The following is a 27,391-nucleotide window of genomic DNA, read 5'->3' on the forward strand; positions in this document are numbered from 1 at the left end:
TCAGGTAATGCTCTACAGACCAACTTTCATGCATGCTATGGACAACCATTTTAGCTCTGGAATTTACTATGACAGTGCCAAGCACAGATTTTCCCATTCAATGTATCACTGTTAATTTATCAAGTATTATGTTGAACACACTTGAACAATGATGACAATGTTTTTAAACACTCTCACAGTGCTGTGCAATCATTGTCTCTGAGTACTGTGATCTTTAAGAAATGGGTTCCTTATTCTCTCATAATAAATGTGTGATTACAATCCATAACCCTGCCTATTAATATCCAATTCTTTGTACACCTACATCTACACCAGACTAGTCACCCAATGGTGCATGGAAGAGGGTACAACTGGTACCACTACATCCATTACTTCACTCTTTCCTAATCCATATCAAGGTGGTGTTTGGGGAGAACAATTGCCAGGAAGCATCTATATTAGCTCTAATGCCTCCTGTTTTGTTGCCACACTCATTTTGCAAGATATATATTGGAATAAATAGTACATTGTCCAAATCTTGCTGTGTACTGAATTACACTATATCCTCCTCAAAAAAGCACTTCTTTATCTACTAGTTTAGAGTTGCAAGTGCGCGATGAGGTTCCACTATTGACTATGTAACTAACATAAAATTTAACTACACTCTATAAAAGTTCGTATTTGATATGTGTAATATTAGCATTTTTCCCCAAGTGAGATGGAAACACATCTGACTAGTTCACTACCTGATGTCTTAAAACTTATCCTATCATCCTGTCCCTTCTTTTAGTCAGCATTTTCTGTACATGTCTTTCCTTAACAGTTCTACTGAGAACTCCATATTCCTTGTAAGTTCACTAATTTTCAGTGGCATTCTCTAATCCCACATCTGAAATGTTTCAGCTCTCTTTTCATTTTCCAATCACGCCTACCCAGTAAAAATTCCAATATTCAGCACAACTGATCTTAGTCCACAGAGCTGGATACCGTTACAAAGAATAGATCTCTACTAAGTGTTACAAATTTTTGTAAACAGCATTAAATTTGACTGTTTGCTTTCCCGGCAAAGACTGTTGAAGGTTTCTTGGGTCTCCAGCCGGGTGGTAGCATTGATATCTTGCGACGTTTTTGACAAAGAAGGAGATGAATGACATCAGGAGCCATGATCAATTTGGCTGGTAAAGAACTGGATGCTGCCACAATTGCAGTCCTCAAGAAATAACTGAATTTTGTCCCTATCCCCAGAACAAAACCGAAACGAGACATTATAGTGGTGTGGAAGAAGCAGTAAGGGCTTCCAAAGGAGGAAGCAGAGGAAGTCAGGTGGGAAACTTCCAGAACAATCGACAGATCTCAGTTGCCTACAAATAATGTATCTGCGGAAGAACGAGCAGCTCTCTGGTCCCTTAGAGATGACCGTGATATAACGATCCTACCAGCAGATAAAGGGAACGCTACAGTGCTATTAAGGACTGCTGAGTACCAGTAGAAAATAAACCTGCTGCCACAGCACGAGGCCTATAAGAGGCTGAAGAAGTATCCAACCCTGACGATGAGTAGAAAGATGATAGCTCTGCTGAAGAAATCTGGCTTACCTGAGCCAATGAAGAAGTGGCTGTACCCTAGAGTGCCAGCAATACCACACCTCTATGGACTCTCTACGATCCATAAGCAAGGGGTACCTCTCAACCGATTGCAGACTCCAACTCTCACAGTTAAGGACTTGTGAAATTCCTAGCAACACTGCTCCAACCCCTTATGGGACACTGCAGCCACCATGTCAGAAACTCAGCCAAATTCGTAAAAATACTCAAGGACATGCTACTACAAATCGAGGACCTACTCGTGAGCTTCAACATGACACCGCTTTTCACGAAAGTGTCCTTCAAGACTCCTTGACACTTTTAGCCCAACACTTTGAACCACAAAGTCAGCCTCTTCGAACAAGCATTAACAACCTACTTTCAGCACCACAGGGAATTCATTGAACAGATTGACTATGTGGCCATGGGCTTCCCACTGGCTCCTGTGAATTCAAACCTCTATATTGAACATTTCGAGGAGGTGGCCCTTCAAAGTGCCAGACAGAAACCAAAGCACTTCTTCCGCTATGTCGACGACACTTTTGTTGTATGCGGACATGGCAAACAGGTGCTAGATGAGTTTCATGAACACCTCAACAGCATCCATTTGAACACCAAATTTATAATGGAAATGGAGGAAAATGGATGCCTCCCCTTCCTTAATATTTTAATTAAGAGGAAGGCAGATGGTCACTCGGCCATGCAGTACATAAGAAGAAGAGACACACTTCATGCAACAAGTTGCCACCATCCAGCACAAAGACAAACAGTACTTAAATGGCTCTGAGCACTATGGGACTTAACTGCTGTGGTCATCAGTCCCCTAGAACTTAGAACTACTTACACCTAACTAACCTAAGGACATCACACACATCCATGCCCGAGGCAGGATTCAAACCTGCGACTGTAGCAGTCATGCGGTTCCATACTGCAGCGCCTAGAACACTCGGCCACTCCAGCCGGCCAAACAGTACTTACCACGCTGGTACACAGGGTGCATGCCATCTGCAACTAAGACAGCCATCCATCCGAGCTGCAACACCTGAGGTAAGCCTTCCTCGAAAATTGCTACAGTGAAACGCAGATCAACAGGGCACTTAAAAGGAAGAAGGAAGCAGTGAGAACCCCAGATTATGATGAAGTAGAAGGAGACAAACGACTCGTTTTCCTTCCATACACAGTTACGCTCTCAGCCAAAATTGTACTATTTCTGGGCAAATATAATATCAAAACCATTCTCCAACCACCACCCAAGACAGGGAGCTCCTAGGTACTGCAAAAGACCCGCTGATCCTTAGCACACCAGGAGTATAAAGCATACCATGCAAATGCATAAAACAATACATTGGGCAAACATAGCACTGTACATCTAAAGACTGAAGAACGTATCAGATGTGTGCGACTAGGCCACACAGAAAAATCAGCCAAAGCAAAATACAGCATAAATGAAAAACTCACCTTCAACTTCGAAAACACAAAGGTACAGTGCCGAGCATCTGGCTTCTGGGAAATCATTATCAAAGAATCCATAGAAATAAGGATTTACAACAATCTGGTCAACAGAGATGAGGGATCTCAACTTGGAGCAGCATGGAACTCTGCAATAGCGGCAGTCCATCGGGAGCTTACCCATCAACGTCCTCCGCCAGGGACGTAGACAGGATGCTTACACCGAGAACCAAACATGGCTGCCAAGGGCGACTCATCACCATCACCGTGTGCACGCCACTGGTCCACCGCGGCTACCCAAGGTCTAGTGGAGCGGGGTGACCACACAAATAAATAACCCGCTCTCCGCCAATCTTGACACTTCGCCAGGAGATGGGTAGTATGACAATTCCTGAAACGTTGCGAGATATCAACACTACCATGCAGCTTAAGACCTGAGAAACCTTCATCAGCATTAAAATTAGTACACTATGGTGATAGTTAATTAAATGAATATGGAATTTCACACACTATCACTGTAACGTGCTAAATTTAATGCTGTTTACAAGAATTCTTGCTATCACAATGTTTTCTCTTTGCAAGCAGTTTGGGATAAGCAATGTTCCATTACACTGTAAATTTATGTCATGCATACTGGATAAACCCATTGTCTTTACACAGAGCAAACATAATTCCAGTAATGCAGTATGTTTTTCATTAAATACTTCACAGAAAAGAAGTAGTATGACAAATACCATACTTATCTGATAACATACTGCTTACAGTTGATTGCTTTACCTCTTACATCTTTTCTATTACAGAAGTCTGACAGAGACAAATAAATTGACAGCTGCTGCAAGGAAGTCTTATTAGGTACATTTGTTCCATGAACAAATTTGAGACATTTATTATTTACATGTACAATAAAATTACCATGTGTTACAGTTAATAAACTTATGTTTCCTACAAGTTTCATTCAAATACCATTACACACAACAGAACAATATACCTACAGTCAATTGAAATATTATAAAAATTCTGGAGAAGTGCTAATATCCTCGGTTTTAATGTTTCATCATTTATGGTCACTGGAATTTACTGCACCCAATGCATTTCATGATATTCATACAGTACTTCATGCACAATGCATGATTGAAGTGAAAACTTACATCATGCTCAATGCCATCTAAATCCCGTTTCAGTTCTAGGTCTTGCTTTATACGAAGACTAGGCATTACAATCCTTGGTGGATCTTGAAGAAACTGAAAAAAGAAAGAATGGCACATTCAAAGCTTCTGTTCTTGTGCTTGTGTTACACATCAAGTGGGGCTAAAAAGCTATTTGTCACATGTATTCACTTACTAGCATTAGGCAACAAGAAAATGTGTCACATTAAATTAGATTTACTTTCATTCCAATTGATTCATACTGAGGAGGTCCTACAGGATGTAGGAAATGTCAGAAAAACATGACAAACATTTGAAATCAAAGTTCTGTTTACTTTGGAGGTAGACACATCAGATATCAACCAAACAGAAATTGTTTCATCCTTGCCAAGTAGCTACTATTAGTACTACTACTCTCTCTCTCTCTCTCTTCCCCCCCCCCCCCCGTATGAATGTGCCAAGGTCAAGGCTCCAATAAGAACATTTTTTGATTTTATGATGATCTCAGCTCCCTATTTTCTGACCTATGTTATTCAGTGGAAGATGATAGGGTACCTCTGCAAAGCCAATGAGGGCACTATGGTCAAGAAGAAACTAAGCAACTAGCAGGTTATATGCAGAATGCATTTTTTTAGGTCAGAAAACCACCTGTAAAGACAATAAGCAGGTAAATGCAGCTCTAAGTGTGGGTCACCAAAGTTTGGTACTGAGGAAAATACATGTCTAATGTCACAAAAACTAATGCAAACCTGAAGTAAAAGTAAAGCTTTCAACTACCTGGAGTTAGTTGTTAACACCTTAGTGCTCTGTTAGACATTGTCTTACTGGATGTGGTACACCACTGGCTTCCTCCAACTTTTGAACTCACTGACACAGTAAAAAGTTACATGAGGACCTAGAGCTTCACACTGGAATGGAAACTGTCATTTTCCACATAGACAATTTCCATGTGAAAAAATGACAGATGATGCCTGGGATGGAACCCAGAACACTTGAATTTGTAGCCTCACACCCATTCAATAAGCAATCCTCTTACTCTTAGAAAAGTGCATATGCATTCAAGACAAGATCCAGAGTTTCATTAACTAACAGTGGAATTGTACACAACACTGGAAGGAAAAATTGAAATAATTAGCTACAAAATCAGATATTCCATGCCGAGGACCCACTAGAAAGATGCACCACAGAACACAGGCAGTAATACATTATGAAAAATCAGTATTGGACAATGAGATAAATCTGCATTTATCTCATTGCATGTTACTGGAATTTGGAATCTGCATGCAGGTAAGTATCAAATATGAGGAAAAAATAATTTTGAAGTGTCAAATGTGATGTGGAAAAAGTAACTATTTGAGTTCCAACATCCACCCACCATAGTACATTAATGCTTAAGAAATGGTCTGGTAAATATTGTATTCAAATCAAAATCCTCTATCATACTGCAGTGACAGGATATATATACTTGTTAGCTACGTAATTGAAGATGCATGAATTCAAACAGTGAAAAAGATTTGGAGGAAAATTACATCAGAAAAGTAAAACATGACATGAGGTTGACCAAATATAGATAACATGAGCCATGCTGTCCATCCATTTCATTGAAGAGATTTAGAGAATCCATGGAAAATGTAGATCTACATTTTGAGAGGACAATCTGAACTCTCATCTCAAAACCATGTCCTGTGACATTAGCACAGCTGTGAAAACAAAAATTCCTGTGAAAATCTATGAAACATGTTTTCCGAAAATTAGCCTGTGTAACTGTTTAGAAAAACCACACAACAGGAAAATATTTATTCTGTTAGTAATAGACATGCCCAAAATAATAAATTCTCTAAATACGGAGATTGGAACATGAGCACTGGACTACTGAAGCATCACAGATTGCTACTGTTAAAAACAAACTCTGGAAGACAGGAACATACTTTTGCCTAACAAACCTGATAAAGTGATCAGACATGACATAACAGCCAATACACTCAGCATGGGGAATGTTGTGGAATACAGTGAGGACCTGCAAATGTTAACAACATTACATAGTTACATGACAGCAGATATCTGAACAGCAAATTCAAATGAAGCTAAATCCCCTGAATCCCCATGGCCAACCAAAAGTTGAACATACGAGAACCACCAAGACAGCTTATATAAGAAGCTTTCCATTAATTTATAAGCAACATCATATCTTGCAAAACATGAAACAAAAAATGAAAACCCCAGAACTTCTGAACAAAAATGTTAGAAAAGGGATCAAAGACATCTCTACAGTTGATAGTTGACAATGATGCAGATGGTAGTAAAACAGAAGACAGTAACAGAAAAGACATAATTACAATGCTTTGCCTTAGAAAGTTTCTCCACTAAAGAACATAAAAATGCATTTCACATTTCTTACTACAGCACAGATACTAAAATGACATACATAATTGACTAAAGTGGGGACAGGAGGGAGAAGGAAAAAGCAAACTTTTTCTACACAATTGACCACTAGACCTGAAGGGGCAGCCGTCAGATGAAATAAAACAAGTGGATGTTGCAGGATCACCTCTGGCAATGGAACTGTTGTGTTTCATGGGAACAGAAAAATGCACAGGTAATTTCAGGTTGTAAGAAGAGGCACAGCGAACATATTTGGAGCTAAAGACCTAAACAGCAGATAATTTTGTTCTCCTATATGATTTTGGAAAGAAAACAGTTCCTCTGCATGAATGAAAATGAATCCTACAGTCATTGATCAAGTAAAATTGACTGCTCTATTCACTCACTGTTCTGCTGAAAGCAATCAGCCAATACAATTTTGAATACCGGGTGATTTAAGCTAATCAGAAACATTCACATAGTGATCTAGTGACTGTCTAATATTAGAGATTTGTCTAACAACAGATGTAAAAATTTATTTTGGCTGCACTGATAAGTTAAACCTGGATTTCTTGCATTTTATGGGCCGCCCCCTTAACAATTATGGACACATTCCTGCGACAATAATAACTTGACTGAAAAGGGTATCTTGCAGATCATCCTCTTCAATTTCCTTCAGATTTACAGTATTTGGAGTTTAGTGCTGGAACATCAATTTCCTAAACCAGCACTAGGCAGCAACCAAACTAAAAAAATTTGACTTTGAAGATCAGAAGACTTCTGAGTGCTGCCTACTACAAAACATTTCCTATTTATTAACACAATTGCTGGTAATTGGAAGAATAGCATAAAAGTGCCTTAATGAAAAAGTTGCTGGTTCGAATCTCCTAGTAGGAACTACTACTTTTTAAAAACTTCCATGTCTACTAACAAACTGCAAATTTAACAAGTACTGAATCGTAATGGTTTGGTAAAAATTACATATTTTTTCATCATCCGACATATTAAAACAAAAATTTTGATACATTCACGCGAGATTTATTTATTTTCAATTTTATGCTCTCCATTTTTATACCAAAATGTAATTTTTTAACAATACTCGCATTTTTATGTAACTTAACTAAAAATAACTATTAGAAAAGTATGACTCAGCATGAATTAAAATTACCAGTTGTTTTACATATGGAATTTAAGTAAAACTAAAAGAACTGGTAGCACTTAGTGAGATCTGAACCACCAATTTTATGATTATTATAATATTATCCTATGCACTCAGCCACAGACAACTATACAATACATTTTTTACACTTGCCAGCACTCACAAATCAACCAAGTGCCAAATGCATTTCTTGTTTCTACTTTTATGGAGAATGGTATCTTACTGCTTTACCAAATAATTGACTGGCCACTGACCTTCAAATCCTGAACCTAAGACAAAAATCTATGAGGACACACAAGTGAAATCCCCTTGGTGGAGGCATGCTTGGTTAGGCTAATTGTTTAAGTAACTGATCCTGAAACTAGGAGTTACAGCCTCAAATCTGAGACCTAGCAACAGTTTTCATCTGCTGGTTTGTATGTGTATCAATGCAGTCTCACAGAATTGTTATTTATCTTCATATAGATAATGAAGTAATTCTACACATATACATGCTAGAACTATTGCTCCTGCTCAAAGACAGCACTTCAAACAATAGTCCACAGTCCCCACCCCAAATGAACCATGGACACTGCTAGGGCAGGGTTGCTTGCATGTCAACAACACTGAAAACAGTGTTAGGTGCAAACACAAATAAGTATTATCTGAGGAGATATCAAACTTAGACATGGATCCTCAAGAGGGGCAAAATACTTTTCAGCAGTTGCAGGAGCAATGGTCTGGATTATCAACTGACCTGGCCTTGTAGCATTAACCAACTTCCTGTGCCAATAATGCAAATGGCTGAAAGCAAAGCGAACTGTAGCTCTCTGTTTTTCTTCTCAAGAGCATACAGCTCTACTGCAAGAAATTATCTTAGGCAAAATATTCAGGAGGTAAAATAGTCCCCCATTCAGATCTCCAGACAGAGTCCACTCAGGAGGATATTATCAGGAAAAGCAGGCCAGGCAGTCTATATGTCTGAGTGTGGAGTATTACTTATCGTAGTAGGATAAGCGTATATCACTAGGGGTAAGATAGATATTGCCTACAGGAAAATTAAAGAGACCTTTAGAGAAAAGAGGAGCACTTGGATGAATATCAAGAGCTCAGATGGAAAACCAGTTCTAAGCGAAGAAGAGAAAGCAGAAAGGTGGAAGAATTATATAGAGGGTCTATAGAAGGGTGATATACTGGAGGGCTATATTATGGAAATAGAACAGGATGTAGATGAAGATGAAATGGGAGAAATGACACTGCATGATAAATTTGACAAAGCAGTGAGAGACCCGAGTCGAAACAAGGCCCTGAAAGTATACAACATTCCATTACAACTACTGATAGCCTTCGAAAGGCCAGCCCTGACAGACCTCTGCCATGTGGTGGGTAGGATGTGGGAGATAGGTGAAATACCCTCAGACTTCAAGAAGAATATAATAATTCCAATCACAAAGAAAGAAGGTGTTGACAGACATGAAAATAACCAAACTATTAGTTTGGTAAGTCATGGGTGCAAAATACTAACATGAATACATTACAGATGAATGGAAAAACTGGTAGAAGCTGACCTTGGGAAAAATCAGTTTGGATTCCATAGAAATGTTTGAAAACGTGAGGCAATACTGACCCTACAACTTGTCTTGCAACACAGATTAAGGAAAGGCAAACCTATATTTCTAGCATTTGCAGACTTGAAGAAACCTTTTGACAATTTTAACTTGATTACTCTCTCTCAAATTCTGAATGTTGCAGGGATCAAACACAGGGAACGAAAGGCTATTAACAACTTGTACAGTAACCAGATGGCAGTTATAAAGAGTCGAGGGGCATGAAAGGGAAAGAGCAGTTGGGAAGGGTGTGATACAGGGTTGTAGCCTATCCCTGATGGTATTGAATCTGTATACTGAGCAAGCAGTGAGGAAAACAAAAGAAAAATTCAGAGCAGAAATTAAAATCCATGGAGAAGAAATAAGAACTTTGAGGTTTGCTGACGACATTTTAATTATGTCAGACAGTGAAGTACCTGGAAGAACAGTTGAACAGAAGGAACTGTGTCTTGAAAGGAGAATATAAGATGAACATCAACAAAACCAAAATGAGGATAATGGAATGTAGTCGAATTAAATCAGTGATGCCGAGAGATTTATATTAGGAAATGAGACACAAAGTAGTATATGAGTTTTCCTATTTGGGGAGCAAAATAACTGATGATGGTCAATGTACACAGGATATAAAATGTAGGGTGGCAATGGCAAGTAAAGCTTTTCTCGAGAAGACAAATTTGTTAACATCGAGTATAGATTTAAGTGTTGGGAAGTCTTTTCTGTAAGTATTTGTTTGGAATGTAGTCTTGTATGGAAGTGGACAAAATGGATGACAAACAGTTTAAACAAAATGAGAATAGAAGCAAACACCAAACAATGGAAAATCCAGGATGGAATGTAACAATACCAGAGAAGGAAAGTTGCTACTCATGATACAGCAGTGATGCTGAGTCACAATAGGCACAATAAAAAGATTCACACAATTAAGGCTTTCGGCCATTAAGGCCTTTGTCAGCAGTAGACACTCACTCGCACGCAGTCTCAGAGAGCTGAGAGCACAGCTTGGCAGTGTGGTCCCAGCTCCCTGCGCGCGCGCGTGTGTGTGTGTGTGTGTGTGTGTGTGTGTGTGTGTGTGTGTGTGTGTGTGTGTGTGTGTAAGAGAACAGAAGCTTTTGAAATGTGGTGCTACGGAAGAATGGTGAAGATTAGATAGGTAAATCATGTAACTAATGAGGAGGTACTGAATAGAATCAGGGAGATGAGGAATTTGTGGCGCAACTTGACTAGAAGAAGGTATCTGTTGGTAGGACATGTTCTGAGGCATCAATGGATCCCCCATTTAGCATAGGAGGGCTGTGTGGAGGGTAAAAAAGAGAGAGACCAACAGATGAATACACTATGCAGATTCAGAAAGATGTAGAGTGCAGTACGTACTTTGAGATGAAGAAGCTTGCCGAGGATAGGGTAGTATGGAGAGCTGCACGAAACCAGTCTCTGAACTGATGACGACGACGACAACAACAGCCTAGGAAGGTTGGAGACTTTAAAAAGGAAAAATTGATAGGTTGTATTCAGTTGTAGTAAGAGCTGAAGTGCAGTGGCAGAAAGGACAAGACTTCCGGTCAGGTCAGTACAGGATTATCTACAAAAAATCAAACAGGAGTCATGCAGGGAGAGCCTTAGTAATTAGCAAGAAAATAGAAACACGAGTAAGCTATTATCAACAGCAATGTAAATGAATTACCATAGCTGAAATAGGCACGAAGGAAATACAACAGTGGTAGAAATTTGTATGGCAACCAGACCAGCAGAAGAATGGAATAGGAAAAAGTTTGATGAGTAATTATTCAATAGCTAAGGGAGAAGAGAGCCAATTCTAGAAGGTAATGAAATTCAATAGTAGGAACAAGATGCACAATAGTTAAGAGAACATCCAATGGCATAAATGACTGAAAGAGGGATGCTGCCTGGTAGAATTTTGCACATTGCATGAATTAGTCACTGCAAACACTTGTTTCAAGTATCATGAAAGAAGCTTGTGTATGTGGAATAACATGGAGAAATCAAAAGGTTTCAAGCAGATTATGTAATGTCAAAAACGAAGGTTTCAAAACAGGATTGTAAACTACAAAACATTTCCAGTGATAGATGTGGACTCTGGCTAGAGTTGTTTTTATTAACTGCAGAGTAATGTTGTTGAAATGGTAAAAGTAGAATTTAAGTACATGGGATTTGGGTAAGTTGAATGAACCAAAAATCATTGATAGTTTGAAAATGAGCATTAGGCAACAACTGATAAATAGAGGGTAATTATACACTGGGTGATGAATAGGCAGCTTTGAGATGAAACAGTGAAGGCAGGAGGAAACGTAGGTAAAAAGTAAGGCCTAGTATGAATACCTTAACAACTCATGAGATGCTGAATTTAACTGATGAGAAGAGAAAATACAAACATGTGGCTATTTAAGCAGACAAAAGGGAATACAGACATTACTGGAATGATGTTAACAGAACATGCAATATGGCTAAACAAGAATGGTTGTAAGGCAAAGGGGAACAAACTTGCTCCAGAGTGGGGAAAGGAAGTAGTTGTAGACAAGACTGGAGATATTATGATATGGCCGGAATTTGATATAACACTGAAAGAGCAAAGTCTTAACAAGGCAATTGCAGTTGATGACATTCCCTCAGAATTATTGGGATACTTGGGAAAGCCATCCATGACAAAATTATTCCACTTTTGTGCAAGATACGAGATAGCTGACAAAGTTATACATCAACCAGAATGTAATCATTCAAATTCGAAGAAAGGCAGGTGCTAACAGGTGTGAATACTATCGGACCAGACCATCAGATTGATATATCATGCTTGCAAGAATGGAAAAGCTTTTAGAGGATTAACCCTAAGTAAGATCACTTTGGGTACCAGGAACATGTAACACAAGGCAATACTGATACTATGGCTTACCTTAGACGAGTTAAAGAAAGAAAATTGTGTTTACAGATTTTGCAGATTTACTGAAATGCTTTTGAGAATGTGGAGTTGACTGCACTCTTTGGAATTTGGACAGCAGCAGAATAAATAGACAGGGAGCCCAAGTTTGTTTGCAACTTCCACAGAAACCAGACTCCAGTTGTAAGAGCTGAAAGACATGAAAGGGAAGCATTGCGTAGGAAATGAGACAGGCTTGTAGCCTACATCTGATATGCACTCTGTACAAGGAAGACATGAAGGAAATCTGGAAGGTAAAGGAAACTGTGTGTTTACCAATGACAATGTAATTCTATCAACAAAACCAGCATCTTGAAATTGTCAATGAAGGGATGTATGGGAGGTAAGCTGGAAGAGTAAAATTGTATAGTATTACTAGAAGAGATTGTACGGCAAACATCAATAAAAGCAATAGAATCTAGCTGAAATAGATCAGTCAATGTTGAGTTTCAACTAGAAAATGACACACTAAAAGTAGCAGACAACTTTTGCTATTTGGGCACCAAAGTAACTGACAATGGCTGAAGTAAGAAAGAAATAAAGTGAAGACTAGGAATATCAAGGAACATGTGCCTAATAAAGAGGACTGTTCACATCTAATGTAAATTTAAGTGTTAGTAAGTATTTTCAGAAGATATTTGCAGTGCAGCCCTGTATGGAAGTCAAACATAAATGATAGGCAATTCAGACAAGATGAGAATGGAAGCATCTGAAATGTGCTACAGAAGAATGCTGAAGATTTGATGGGTGGACGAAACAAATGAAGGAGGAACATAGGGACCAATTTCACTAACACAAGGGACCTGTTAACAGCACAAATTCTGAGGCATCTAGGGATAGTCAATTTGGTAATGGAGGGATATGTGAGGGTAAAAAGTGTAGAGGGAGACTGGCATGAAGACACGAAGAAAGTTCGAATGGATGTAGTAGGTGACAGTCATCAGAGATGAAGAGGTTTGTAGAGGGTAGACTAACGTGGACAAGTGCATCAAGTCAATCTATATTATATTCACCAAAACTGAGCCATAACATAACACTGCTTAATTTCATACAGTCACACAAATTCTAGACTTACCTGTTGGTTCACTTGCTCATCCAATTCTTCTTTTACTTTCATGGTGGATGTGCGTAACTGAACCTGTGGTGAATAGTAAAAAAATATCTGCAAGGAGTTCTTTTAACAAGACAATTTTAGATATATTACAAAAAAGTATCACATATTGTACGTCTATGACACTTCTAAAGAATAAATGACTCATTCTTTTCAGAGAGTGGCCTTCTCAGTGACAGTAAGGTGCATTTCAATGGTAATGATTGAAAAGTTATATGAATGATCAGTGACAACATGTTTGAAAATTTATTAGTATCTTGCACTTCATTTTCCTATGCTGCTATTTTCAATCATATTTTCTACTTCCATAATCTTTATTTACTTATCATTAACTATTTTATACGAAATGCACATCATATAAAAAAACAATAGTGTAATGAAATCCGTGGGTACAACTAGAATCTTTAATATTAAAATCAACAATACCCATATAGTACAACTAATTGCAACATGAATTTCCTATCAGCCAATCACACAGTTTTATTTTGAAATATTAAAATGATGTGGATGAAGCAGGGAGGGAATAATAAGTAAGATTTTTGAGGCCATTCACTTGCTGAGAGTTTCCTGTTCTTGCTAGCCTATGACTTGGGATTGGATTTTTGCATTACTTACAGTATCTTGTTTGTAAACTGCTTTCTGGGAACACATTCTTTAACACTCTCCCTGATGCCAACAGCAGAGTCAGAGATATCAAAAACTATTAGTATTCCAAGCCTGGTAAACAAAATACAGACAGCACCATATGTTCCACCTAGCATATCACACGGACCTTTTTTTATGTTACTGATATCAGAGGAATTAACACATATCTGAACCAAACACTCCTCTCAGTTTACACACGAGGTAGAACAATCTTGAGGACTTTTCTTGCAGAATTGGTTGGTGTGTTTTTTCCAGTTCACTTTCCCATTAACATGAAATTTGGCATGTATACTTTTTATACTGACTTGCAGACAAATACAATGAAACAGTATTAAAAAATTGAGGTTCTGGACAAAGCCCTTCTGAAATAGAGAACACATTCACAGGACCACAACACACACATGGCCACTGCCTCCAGGAACTGGGAATGACCATCTGCTTTTGGTATGAGCAACCATCTGTTAGGGTGGGTTGTGAAATATGCGGAGGTGCAGGGCAGCAAGAGAGGGATAGCAGTGTAAAAGTGGGAGGGGTGGGGGGAAGATAATGTGTTCTCTGTGGTAGCATGCAAGGATGTGGCAGAGACAGTATGAGTTGCTAAAGGTAGTTTTGGGAAGCTGTACTGTGGGAGGGGAAGGGGAGGAGAGAAATTGAGAAAGGGAAAATAGTAATTGCACTGGGAGGAAAGAGAGTGTGTGTGTGTGTGTGTGTGTGTGTGTGTGTGGGGGGGGGGGGGGGGGTGAAGTTAGAGCAGGGAAAAGGGATGTGTGTAGAGGACATGGACTAGCATAGGCTGAGTCTAGAGGGGTTACAGGAAATAATATGCTGTGTTAGAAGATAGAATCCAGTTGGAGCCAGGTATGCAGCAGTCACTGAAGTGAACCCCATCATGCTGGGGGTACTATCAGCAAGTGGGTGGTCCAGCTTTCTTGGCCATACTTTGGCAGTGGTCACTCCTGCAGACAGAGCGATTTAGTTATGCCTATGTAGGATACAGCACAGTGGCTGCAGGCGGGTAGTTGCCAATCACAAGGTTCCTTTGACAAGTAGCGCTGCCTTTGTGTTGGAGATGTCTGACAGGGCTGCAGGAAACATGCATGTCCTGCATGTAGCTCTGTTTCAGGGATATGAGACATGAGGCAAGAGGTTGGAAGCAGGACTGGAGTAGCGATGGGCAAGAATATTTCATCAGTCCAATTGGAGACAAAACACAACTGTGGGAAGGGTGGAGAGATTATTCCTCATTTCAAGGCATGAGAGGTAGGGTAAATCTCGGCAGAAAATGTGATTCAGTACTTCAGTCATGGGTAGTACTGACTTGCAAGGGGAGTGCTACTCTAGGAGTATGTGGGAGATGGGGGTCGACCAAAGCTTCCGACTCCACCCGTCGGCTTTGACCCGTGACTTAAGGCTATTGTGGTGTGTGATATCATGGCAGTGTGGAATTTAGTTTATGAGAGTGGCGCATTTGTAGGTGTTTTGATGCGATCGGTGGTGCTCTCTGGTGGTGTGTTCATGTGTTGTGTGTTAGGTGATGTTTTTGGTTTAGTTTGCATGTGTGGCGTGTTTATAGGTGGTGTATTGTTGCGGTTGGTGGTTCTCTCTGGTGGTGTGTTTATGGGTAGCGTGTTACGTGGCGTATGATGTTCATTTGCGTGGTAGCATTGCACGTGTGTGGTATTGGTAGTGACTGTGCTTTCAGCGGAATATTTTTCAGGGAGTTAACAATTTTGGTTTTGTCATGTCAATATTACTTTTTTTTATTGGTGTGTGTGAGTTTTGGTAAACTTCTTTTTTTATGCCTTTGGTAGTGATGGATATGACTGGCAGGGTCAACAGTTTTCGGTTGTCGGCGATGATGGGGGACAGTGTGTTGTCTCTTCTTCAACTATTCAGATTTTTGGATGAAGTCTAAGTGTTCAGTGTGTTGTGAAGAAACGCGGCTTACTAAACTTCTGGCATCTCTGATCAGGGACGGCTGTATGTGGAGGCGTCTTAAAGATAAGAGGTGAAGGGAAATGTTTGATTCCAATTCGTGGGATCGGGAGCTGCTGTTGAGCTATGTAGATCAAGCGAAGTGTCCGTTTCCACTGTATATTGTGTTTAGTGGAATTTGAGTAGTTTTGTGCCGTCTTTTTTTTGTCGTTTTGTGTGGCTTAGTATGGTGGTGTGTGTCTAAATTTGTATTTACTTTGTCCCCACCCAAAAACCCCCACTTTCCCACACTTGTCCCGTTAGTTTCCTTAAGTTTTTGTGGAACGTGTGTGTTGGTTTTTAATTGTATTTTCGTGTTAGTGGTCATGTTTATGTAATGACATCATAGGCGCCATATTGGAGTCTTAGTGTATGGTCGTTTCCGCCATATTTGTGACGGCATGGGTCAAACCAGATGGGTGGAATCAGACGCTTCTGTATTTGTGACTGACAAGGCAAGGCATGGGATTCCGTTTCTGGGAGAAGGCTGTAAAGGAAATTTTAGGCTATGCACGCCTCAGTGTGACCCTTAGTATTTCCTTCAAACCACATTGTTTCCCAATATTCTTAGCTGGTGGAGTCTCCTTACATTTCCCTTCCCCGTAACACACTGCATCAGAAAAAGTCTACCTTGCACACCTACAAATTCTTTCATCACCACCACTACCAGAACCACTAGTGGCAGCAACTCCAGTAGTAAAAATACTGCCAGTATTAACTTTTAGTTCATAGTATTATTCACTGACACTGTTACTTCAGACACTCATATCATTGTAATACTATTTTCCATATTAAAACTTAGTTTCAGAAAAATATGCTATAAAAAGGGAAACCATGGCCCAATTTAATAGAGGGTCTGATGGACTTAATCAGATCAGGTTCAATAAACAAACCAATAAGATCACAAAATGTCATCAACGAATCTTGATCTGGTGAACGGTTTGTGATTCTGGGTGGTTAGTAAGGAATCCTCAAGGTGGGCCATGAATAAATTTGCAGAACATGGTGACATACAGTTGGCCTTTGATGTACTGCAGATTTGTTTGTAGGCCATCCCTTCAATAGAGAAGTAATTGTCTGTGAGAATGTAGTTGAACATGACGACCAGGAATGGGCTGTAGGTTAGGAGACAGTCAGACACTGGGGAAGGTACTGTTCAGTGACAAAGTCATGTGTGTTGGGGGATGTGATCATAGAGGGTGATAGCACTTTCCTAAATTGTGCAAAATGGAAACTCTTCCTACAACATATCACTCATCCCCATAACCCCCCCATACCTTCAATGTTCACTAGTCTGTATGCTCCGCCCCACCTATTCCCTACCCTGCTCTCATTCTAGCACTGAGCAGTGCACACACCTACCCCACAACTCCCCCCACCCCCCATACAGCCTGCCAACACTGCACCTGGAAGCCCTATTCTGTCACCCTATGTCCTTGACCAATCCCACAGGCAGCACAGCATCACCTCCACCCCTACCCTGCTATCCCTCACTTCCCACCCCACAGCACCTCTTTATGCCACCAGTCACGCCAACAGATTTCTGCTTGCATTAGATGTATTCATGCTCTAGTGTTCTGTACTTCATATGAATGACTTTGTCCAAAAGCTTAAATATTTAGCGGTCAATTGATTCTACCTACCTGCAACCAAAGGCCTCCTCAATGTGTTGAGTACAAATGTACCCTTTGTATACCATTATTCTATCCTGACATTTTCTGTGTTTGATTTTACTTTCTCTATTCTTTGGAAATGTAACTGAGGCACCTGAGTTGTCGGCAACTGAGTTTTGCTTTTCACCGTTGGACCAGTTCAGATACAACCTCACATGAAAAGCTGGAACAGCAACTGCTCAATCACACAGCTTTGAGCTAATGGGAAAACAGATACATTTACAATATAGATGTAACACATGATATGAAAGTACATCGTAGTCGTCACTTCTGTAGTTGTTCCAAAAAGAAGTGATAAGACGACGAACACCAAAGGCATGTGTGCTAAATCTACGATGACCTACCTTTACCAACTGCTTACATTTTGAGATCAATGCTAAACCTACAGTACCTCTAGAAGAATTAACATCCTGAATATGAGCAAGACACTACACACACCATAGAAAGAAAGGTAAGTGAGACAATGAAAGTACAAAGGTTTTCTTCCTTTGGGAGGGGAGGGAGGAAGGTCCTACTTGACCCAGACTTTGGCAGTTGACACTAACAAAAACCTGTAAAGGCTACTTTCATAACGTGACATTGTATAGCATGGGTATACATTTGTGTTTTCACTGCTGCTAGATAAACTTTCAAGATGAATGATTCAGAGCAAAGACATCTTTACAGGGTCACAAGTGTTTTGATCTAGCTACAAAAACACAAATTAACTACAGCACTTTGATGAAGAAAGAAATGAACAATATATTTTCAAAACAAGTTCAATGAGGAGAGAATTATCCGTAGAATGTTTATGGCCACACACTGGCAACTTCAAATCCTGCTGTTCTCAGAAATACTGAATCAAGAAGTGAGCTCTAACAGTAGCTTTAGCATGTTTAAATTTGCCAGAAGCTGACAGTGACATTCTGCTATAATTACTTATTTTAAGAGCACCAAATCCGTAGGCATTTGTTGTGTGTTACAGAAGTGTCATATTTGAGCCCACACAGTTTAACTCTGTGATTATACTAACATGTAAGTAATTTATGAGTTACCAAATATTTAGAGTGGTACTGTGAAAATCTACTGGTTAAAGAGCATTGCAAACATTCCGTAGTTAAAACTGTAACACTCCTTGGGTCGACAGAAGCGTCCGATCCCACGCGTCGGCTTTGACCCGTGACGTAAGGGTGTTGTGTGCGACGTCATGACAGTGCGGAGTTTGGTTTAAGTGTGGCTGTTTCCAGTTCTGTTTTATTTTATTTACTTTTCTGATCTGTTCGGTCTATCTCTTGAGATTTTTTTTAAATTTAAAAACACTTAATACTTATTTTAATTATCTGTTTCCTCCAATTTCTGTTTTACTTTATTATATTTATCTTTCTGATCTGTTCGTTCTATTTCATGAGATTTTTTAAAAAAAAGACAAAAAACACTAATCAGCTACTGAAGCATCTTTATCTTCTATGGGTTGCAGGGATTACGACCCCTGGGGAGGTGGGTGGGTATTCATGCATGGCTGTCTTCACTTACACGTTGTAGCTACGCAAGGCGTCTAAATTTGTTTACATTTAGTTTGCCCCCACCCAAAACACCCCATTTCCCGCGCTTGTCCCGTTAGTGTCATTAGGTTTCTTGTGGAAAGTGTGTGTGTTTGTTTTTGTTTCCGCCATATTTGTGACGTAATGGGTCAAAGCAGACGGGCGGGATCGGACGCTTCCGTATTTCCCACTCCTTTACTCTTAGTATCAGCATTACCACCATTTCCTTTTTAGGGTTGTAAATTTCATTTAATAGTATTTAAGCTCCTCAAAGGATTTCAACAACAGCTATTTGTCACCTACCACTTCCCTATATTTAATAGATTCTAAATACCTACCCCCAAATAAAAAACTGATCAAGAACAGTAATATTGCTAACAAGAACATTGAGTGCATAAAACCAATTAGATGAGCAATAGCAAAAATAATACACCAGGAAAACAATATTGTAGGTCATGAGTTTAGATTTCTCCATCAGGCACCATGACAAATAGAATGCCAAATATTGTCTGCAATAAATCCACATTATATATATATATATATATATATATCCCTCTTGTCTGTGAAAGCAACTATGGTCAACCTAAAAACTGACCACAAATAGAGCATCTGATCAATTCATCCAGCAAGCCGTACAACTGATCTACAGTAGCAGCTGAATCACCTGCACTCTAGCAAGTAAAGTCCTACTCATATATTACTTTATCATATCCATTAATAATACCACTTTCTAAGAAAGGAACAAATCTAGACATTAACAACACACCAAACTAAATCTCAAAGTAGAAAATTAATTTGTAACAAGTGATTGCAAACACCACAATAGTTCAAGAACATGTGACAAGTTCCTAGTAGACAACAAACCTGTAATCATTAACTACTGGCATGCCAACATCACACTAACAATAAGCTACAGAAATTTTAAAACAAATTAAATATTGGATAGCAGCATTATATACTACAAGATACCAATCCATTGCAAATATGTTGCACAGCCAAGAGTCACAACTTCATTTGGTCAAGAATCAAAACCAACAGCCAGTACCAAATATTTCATCTGACAAACAACAGGGAAGGTAATCTACTTGTTTACACACCACATTGCACAGAGAAATTAATGAAACAATGGTAAAAAATACAAGAAGCTATTTACCAAGGAGCCTGGTTCAGCATATACTTCATTCTTCCCTTTTTTCAGCCAACTAGTTCCCTTGGAGTCCATGAGTGCTCTCCTAATCCACTGAAAAACAAGAAAGCAAAAGTGATATTGTTTAAATTGTTACTATTCAACAGTGCACAGGCAGCATTTTCTGGCTGCAGCAAACGAGTCAATGCATATTAAAAATTTAAAACTGGCTGAGGAACAAAGAACCTGATAAAAAGAACTGATTTACAACTTGCTGGTTATAAAGACTCTGAAGCCTCAATGTCATTAATGGAAAACATAACTCAATTTGACAGAAAACAAAAACCACACACAATGGAAAAAAATGACTTACAGTTACTGCTGTTACTTGGTAGCATTTGCTTGTGGTATACAATCCCATTCTGAATATGGTAGCTGACCTATCTTGCTTTTTCCACGTAAATTTCAAAGTGTCATGTGAAGCAACTAAGATAAAGTGAATTTACCAGACAAATCTATATACTGTAGACAATTTTACGTATGAAGAATAAAAGATTAAAATGTGTCTCGAGGTAAATCTAAGCCTGTCAATGTATCATGCAAATTCCTTAATTTATAGAATAATGTAAGAGGTTTATAATTATGTTCTTAGCAACGTATGCAAGGACAGAAAAGAATTATTTCTCAATCATACTGGCTGCACTTTCAATCAATCTATAAACCCATATTTGTTCATGGTATTCAGAAAAGCAGAACATGAAAATCCACCCATACAGACAGAACTTTCTTTTTTTCAGTCAGTTTAGTATGTATTTTTAACAACTGTTTCCTTATACAGTCATCTATATTCAACGTTATCAACTCAATATAGAGCAATGCTGCAATCTTTACCCAGTCACTAAAAAACACACACTGCTGCCTGCACGTTGCATGGAAAAATAAATGATTCTTGACTGTCAAGATTTAACACCGATTACATTCCTCTAACAAGACTTAGTGAAATTACTTTCTCATAAGCGTACCCATGACAATGTTCTGTGGTTTTGTGATGCTTTTGTCGATGGCAATTACACATACCCATTAGGCCTTACAGAGTCAATTACATTTCCCATATCCTTCCATAGACAAACGTGCACATTACTACAAACAGCAGTTAACACTATTTACTAAACTATGGAGCACATAGGCACATTGATAATCCATGGAAAACGCAACACAATGAATTCCCTGTACAGCATTCTCTTTCATACCAACATAACCAATCCCTGATACTCTGTATTAACGTGTGCTAACGAATCTGATGTATCGGCAGTACAACTGTTTGCGCTACAACCCGGGCGAACCACAGATCAGATTACAGTGAACTCTTACTGTCCCTATTCCTTCCTTCACAAATATTGTTACCGAACTTCGCATGCACAAGTAAATATAACAATATGAATGCAGCGGACGTGTGAACTTCGTGAGGGCCTTTTTTCGTCAATCACCGAGTATTTCACATTGACCTGCACTTTCTCCAACCACCACATATAGACACTTTGCCGGTAATTACAGACAACACATCAAAATTTCTGGTGGTTCTTTAGCTAAATCACGGGAAACATTTAGCAATTTCATCGGACAGAAAGAAAACTGCAAGCATATTACATACCCACACGTCGATCTAGTATTTTTCGTAATTGCCGAACAGCACAGGTATGTAATGTGCACTGATATGTTTGTCTAAACACTAGTCACCTCCTGCTCGCAATGCGGAAACATAAGCTCACTGAAAATAGCAAGTGTTTGGTTCTGATACACATAACCTGAAATAATCGCTTACGAAATTCTAAGGCTATCTCAAACCATAACCAGAGGCGCCAAAGATGATACAAGAATTAAATGTGGAACAAACTTATCGTTCAAATGTGCCCAATAAATGAAATTAAACCGTTGTAATAACTGTACGAACAGTTACTATAGCATCATTACAAGGCATTGGCAAACTACTTCATTCGAGGCAGTTAGCTGTAATGATAATTAAGTATTGACTTAGTACCACACTCAATATGCGTCTTTCCGTGATTTCCTGTCTCCACCATCAAATCACTTACATATTACACAGAAAACGCAATATAATACCGTACAACCGCATGACAATGAACTACTAAACTCTACAGCCATCCACTGCTGTGGTCAAAGTCAATAAATGCGGAAGAGAGAACCTACCACGGAGGTCGTTCTAACATTCTTGGAATCAGAGCTGCATATCTGCTAGGAAAAAAATTAAAGTCGTTTGTTGGTTAATTTGGGGAAGGAGACCAAACAGTGAGGTCATCGGTCCCGTTGCCTTCTCGGAAAACTAACTAGAACAGACAGTTAGGAACCTCACTCATGATGAAAATATATTGTTTCTAACGGCAACAAAGAGACCTGACCTCTTTGAGGATGTCCACATCAGTGAACTTGATATGGTTGTGGCAGCAAATGACTAACAAAGTACAAAGAATAACTGAAACAAGCATATATATATATATATATATATATATATATATATATATATATGTGTGTGTGTGTGTGTGTGTGTGTGTGTGTGTGTGTGTGTGTGTATTCAGTAAAGCAGATAAAAAAATAGTAGTGTCGTATCTCAATGAGGAACTGAAAGTTTAAGCACAGGGCAGCAGTATGTAGAGGAATGCTGGCTCAAGTTTAAAAGAATAGTTGAGCATGCACTGGACAGATATGTACCCAGTAGAACAGTTCATAATGGGAGGCAATCTCTACAGTATACAGTTACTGTAAAGAAACAGCTAAAGAAATAGAGTACTGTGTCATAGATGTAAAACAAAGCATAGAGCTGTAGCTAGAGAATTGCTGAATAAAACGCATTTGTCTGTCAAGAGATCAATGTGTGAGGCTTTCAGTGACTGCCGCAGCAGAATATTGTCAAATGTTCTGTCAGCTGCCCACGTCCAATATCGATGCTGTGACTCTGACGTGGAGCTATGAAGGAATAAACATAGATAAACCAAGACCAGGCAGACCTCACGTACTGATGGGCAGGAATTGCCGGGCATTGTTGTCAAATGATATTTCACGAACCCCAAAGCAATTCTGGTTGTATGTAAAGGCTGTTAGTGGCACAAAAGTTACTGTCCAGTCCGTAGCGAAGGAAACAGGAACTGAAACTGAGGGTAGCGAAGCAAAATCTAAAATGCTTAACTCTGTTTTCAGATTTTCCATTTCAAAGAAAAATCCAGGAGAAATGTCCCAATTTAGTCCTCATAACACTGAAAAGATGAGGGAACTAAGTACCAGTGTCAGTGGTGCTGATAAACCACTGAAATCGTTATACTTGAGTAAAGCTCGAGGGCCCAATGAAATCCCTGTCAGATTCTACACCGAATTTACGGTAAGTTAGCCCCCCTTCTAACTAAAATCTGTCACAGATGACTCAAACAAAACAAGGTGCCCAGCAGTTTGAAGAAAGCACAGGTCGCGTCCATCTATAAGATGGTAGTAGAAGTAATCCACAAAGTTACAGTCCAGCATCCTTGACATCCATTTGTTTTAGGATCTTAGAACATACTCTGAGCCCAAACATGATGAGGTATCTCGAACAGAATTACCTCCTCCATGCCAGCCAGCAAGGATTCCGAAAATATCAGTCATGTGAAACCAACTCATTCTTTTCTCACATGACATACTAAAATCTTTGGATCAAGGCAGTCAGGTAGATGCAGTATTTATTGATTTTCGAAAAGCATCTGACTCAGTTCCACACCTGTGCTTGTTATCAAAAGTACATTCATATGGAGTATTAATTGAACTTTGCGACTGGATTGAGGAATTTTGGTAGGGAGGATGCAGCATGTTATTTTGGATGGAGAGTCGTCGTTACATGTAGTAATAACTTCAGATGTGCCCCAGGGAAGTGTGTTAGGCTCTTGCTGTTCATAGCGTATATTAATGGCCTTGCATACAATATTAACAGTAACTTCAGACTTTTTTGCAGATGATGCAGTCATCCATAATGAAGTACTGTCTGAAAGAAGCTGTGTAAATTTTCAGCCAGATCGTGATAAGATTTCAAAGGCATGTAATAACTGACAACTTGCTTTAAATGATCAGAAACATAACACTGTGCACTTCAACACGAAAAAGTGTAGTATCCTATGACTATAATACCAATGACGCGAGCTATACAAATACCTGGGTATAACCCTTCGTAGGGATATGAGGTGGCTCAGTCGGTGCAAAAGCAGAGGGTAGACTCCAGTTTATTGGTAGAATACTGGGGAAGTGCAACCAGTCTACAAAGGAAATTGCTTACAAATCAGTCATGTGATTGGTTCTAGCATATTGTTCAAGTGTGTGTGACCTGTCCCAGAAAGGGCTAACAGGGGATATTGAAAGCATACAGAGAAGTGCAGCACAAATGGACACAGGTTTGTTTGAGCTTTGTGAAAGTGTCACAAAGATGCTGAAGAAGCTGAACTGCAGAATTTGAAGACAGACATAAACTATCCTAAGAAATATTACTAACAAAGTATCGAGAACCAACTTTGAATGATGACTAAGCGAATATATTATAACCCCTTATGTATCAATAACATAGGTATAGTGAGGGAAAGATTAGAATAATTCCAGCACATGCAGAGGCGTTCAAACAGTCATGCTTCCCATGTTCCAAGGGAATGAAATGGGAAGAAACACTAATAACTGGTATTTGGACATGTCCTGTGCCATTGACTTCAGGCTGGCCTACAGAGCATAGATGTTGATGTACGTACACGGGAAATTGTCTACAGTTGTCATTTATTTGTGCCAAAAGCCAAAATAAGAATTAATCACTATGTCTAATCAATGAACATAACAAATTGTTAAAATCTTCGAAGAGTGGCGTGTGTACAGTTTTATCTGGCACCTAAAAAGATTGTTTGCTGAAAATGTTTGGCACTACATGAAAAAATTGTACTCTAGAAACCTGTTATTTTATTTTATGTGTCTACAAAAGCTGCTCACGGAAATTGACAATGGCTGGGAGAGTGGTGTACTCACCATGTGCCCCTCCATATCCCCTTCTGATGATGCCTAAAGATTGAGGATGACATGGCGGCCAGTCAGTACTATTGAACCTTCAAGGCCTGTTTGGATGGTGTTTGCTTGTTTTGTTTTTTTTTGTTAGAAAAACAATCTGTATTTTCTTTAAAATATGTTGTGATAATCTGAGAAAGTTGGGTAGAAATACTGTTATTACACTGCTTAGCCAGTGAGACAACAAGAAGATATAAAGTGTCGTATCATTCTGTAGGTTGTGTACAAGGTGAGTACCAAGCAATTCTTACAACATGATATGTATGTTTTTAGTTAAATTATTTCAGTAGGAGCATATATCAACTTCCTACTTTCGAAGTTGTTCATAGCTTAAGTTTTTTGAGATTGCAGATATGAGTAAAAATGGTTAATCTATGTGGTGGAAATGTATCATATCTGTGCTATCAGGCACATGGGTAGGTTCTGGTTGTGTGTAAGCATGTGTCATTGTGTAATTAGTGGAAGGGAATTTGTAGTTTTACTGCAGCTCACTGAATTCTACAAATGTGGAACGTCAACACAATATTGGCTAATGTATTCAGATCATAGTACTGGTGACATACATTTGAGCATCTATCCAGTGAATTTCAGAAAGGAAGTAAAGAAGGTTACTGTTGCAATATACTTTCAACTTGACTCTAGCTTTTAATGCAGGAACATGGATATTCAATGTTCAATTATATTATATTGCACTTGAACAAAGCATAACTACAAAATGTATTATAGAGTAACATTATTGTTTTGTCATTTTTAACTGACATTGGGTGCAAGGATGAAAAAATATTAGCTCTCAATTGTATCTTCTGGTCATAGTACACATGATGGAACAGAACATGCCAGAATTTAAAAATTTGTATTTGGGGACATGATATAAATATTGGAGAGACGACAGGTAAATGCCACATGTCAGATATCGAAGTGTCATTTGCAGTTTCACTCGAACTTCTAATGCATCTTTAATATGAGTATCGGATTTTTAAATGGTGTCCAATATGCAGCTCTACAACTATGCAACATTTGTTCTTGTTATTCGAAAGTGGTCCACAGATAGAAATTTTACCCCAAAAATGTATTTTTGAGGATGCTGTAGAGGCACTATAACGCTGACATGCCAGTATCTATCACCTGCAGTTTCAGGCAAACTGGGTTTGCATGCAAAATTTGTGTTCCTCATCTTTAAATGGAGCTTGATACATGATTCAAGAAGTACTCTAAATTTGTTTTTGTAATTCAGAAATGTTTTATAAAACAATTTTCAGGTTTGAATGGTAATTCTTTTAAAGGTGAATGTGTGATTTCCGTTTTATTCCTGCCTGAAATCCGTTTTGGTATCCTTTGCATTTTTCTTTCATGTGTAATTAATTATTCGAATGCCACGCTCTATACTACTACATAATACCTGCCTCAATAATTTCAGTTGACACAGACACCATATAGAAAACTGTGTAACTATGCAGAAATTGCAGCACCTCGATTACTGTGGCATCACTCAAGTGAAGCCACTTTTAGTTATGTCATAAAAGATAAAGTCGTTTTAACTATTTGGTACCACGTTCATTCACCCTCACTAATTAGTGTCAGAAGTAAATCGAGCAATTGCCATTGTGGTTTCAGTGCTTCTGAAGCTAGTATACAGTATTGGTAGCTTTGATATTTATACCTGTATATTAGGATAATATGCAGATTCAGTTTTAGACTATATTAAAGATCTCTACAAAAAGTGTCGGTTTTAGTACTGTTTGTTGTGCTACAGCCACAGGAAGTGGTGTGTCTGCCAGTCCAACTGGCACCCATACAGACTTATTTCTAAAAATTATGTTGCAACTGTATGGTTGTAAATAAGTTATATTATAGCCTACTAAAAGAAATTATTAGTTAATTTTGTGTGCATGTTGAAAAATATCCTATATATTCTATGAAATGCAGAGAGACAGTTGTGAAAGTCTGATCACAATAATAATGTTACCGTACTTAAGCCAAAAAAAAAGAAAAAGATCATGTGTGTTTTTATTCCAACAGCATGTGCCCTGACTGTGACTATATGATGTGTATATTAACAGGAATATAATATTAAA

At 38.8% G+C, this 27,391-nt stretch overlaps 1 protein-coding gene across 3 annotated transcripts; it reads right to left on the reverse strand.

Annotated features, from left to right (window-relative positions):
* Positions 1–3,869: 3,869 nt before the first annotated feature.
* LOC126159829 (uncharacterized) lies at positions 3,870–22,431 on the reverse strand. Of its 3 annotated transcripts, none has more exons than XM_049916640.1 (4): positions 22,334–22,431; positions 20,268–20,354; positions 13,267–13,329; positions 3,870–4,252 (listed from the first exon to the last, which is right to left on the reverse strand). In XM_049916640.1, exons 2-4 carry the CDS (start codon positions 20,334–20,336, stop codon positions 4,076–4,078), a joined length of 309 nt encoding a protein of 102 aa, XP_049772597.1. In that variant the 5' UTR covers positions 20,337–20,354; positions 22,334–22,431; the 3' UTR covers positions 3,870–4,075. The 3 variants fall into 3 exon arrangements, with proteins under 3 accessions (XP_049772597.1, XP_049772598.1, XP_049772596.1); XM_049916641.1 differs by lacking the exon at positions 22,334–22,431 and adding an exon at positions 21,892–22,026; XM_049916639.1 differs by having other exon boundaries at positions 3,871–4,252; positions 22,279–22,415.
* Between the last annotated feature and the right edge of the window lie 4,960 nt (positions 22,432–27,391).

Source organism: Schistocerca cancellata, unplaced genomic scaffold (genome assembly GCF_023864275.1).
Source record: "Schistocerca cancellata isolate TAMUIC-IGC-003103 unplaced genomic scaffold, iqSchCanc2.1 HiC_scaffold_1148, whole genome shotgun sequence".
Lineage (NCBI taxonomy): Eukaryota > Metazoa > Arthropoda > Insecta > Orthoptera > Acrididae > Schistocerca > Schistocerca cancellata.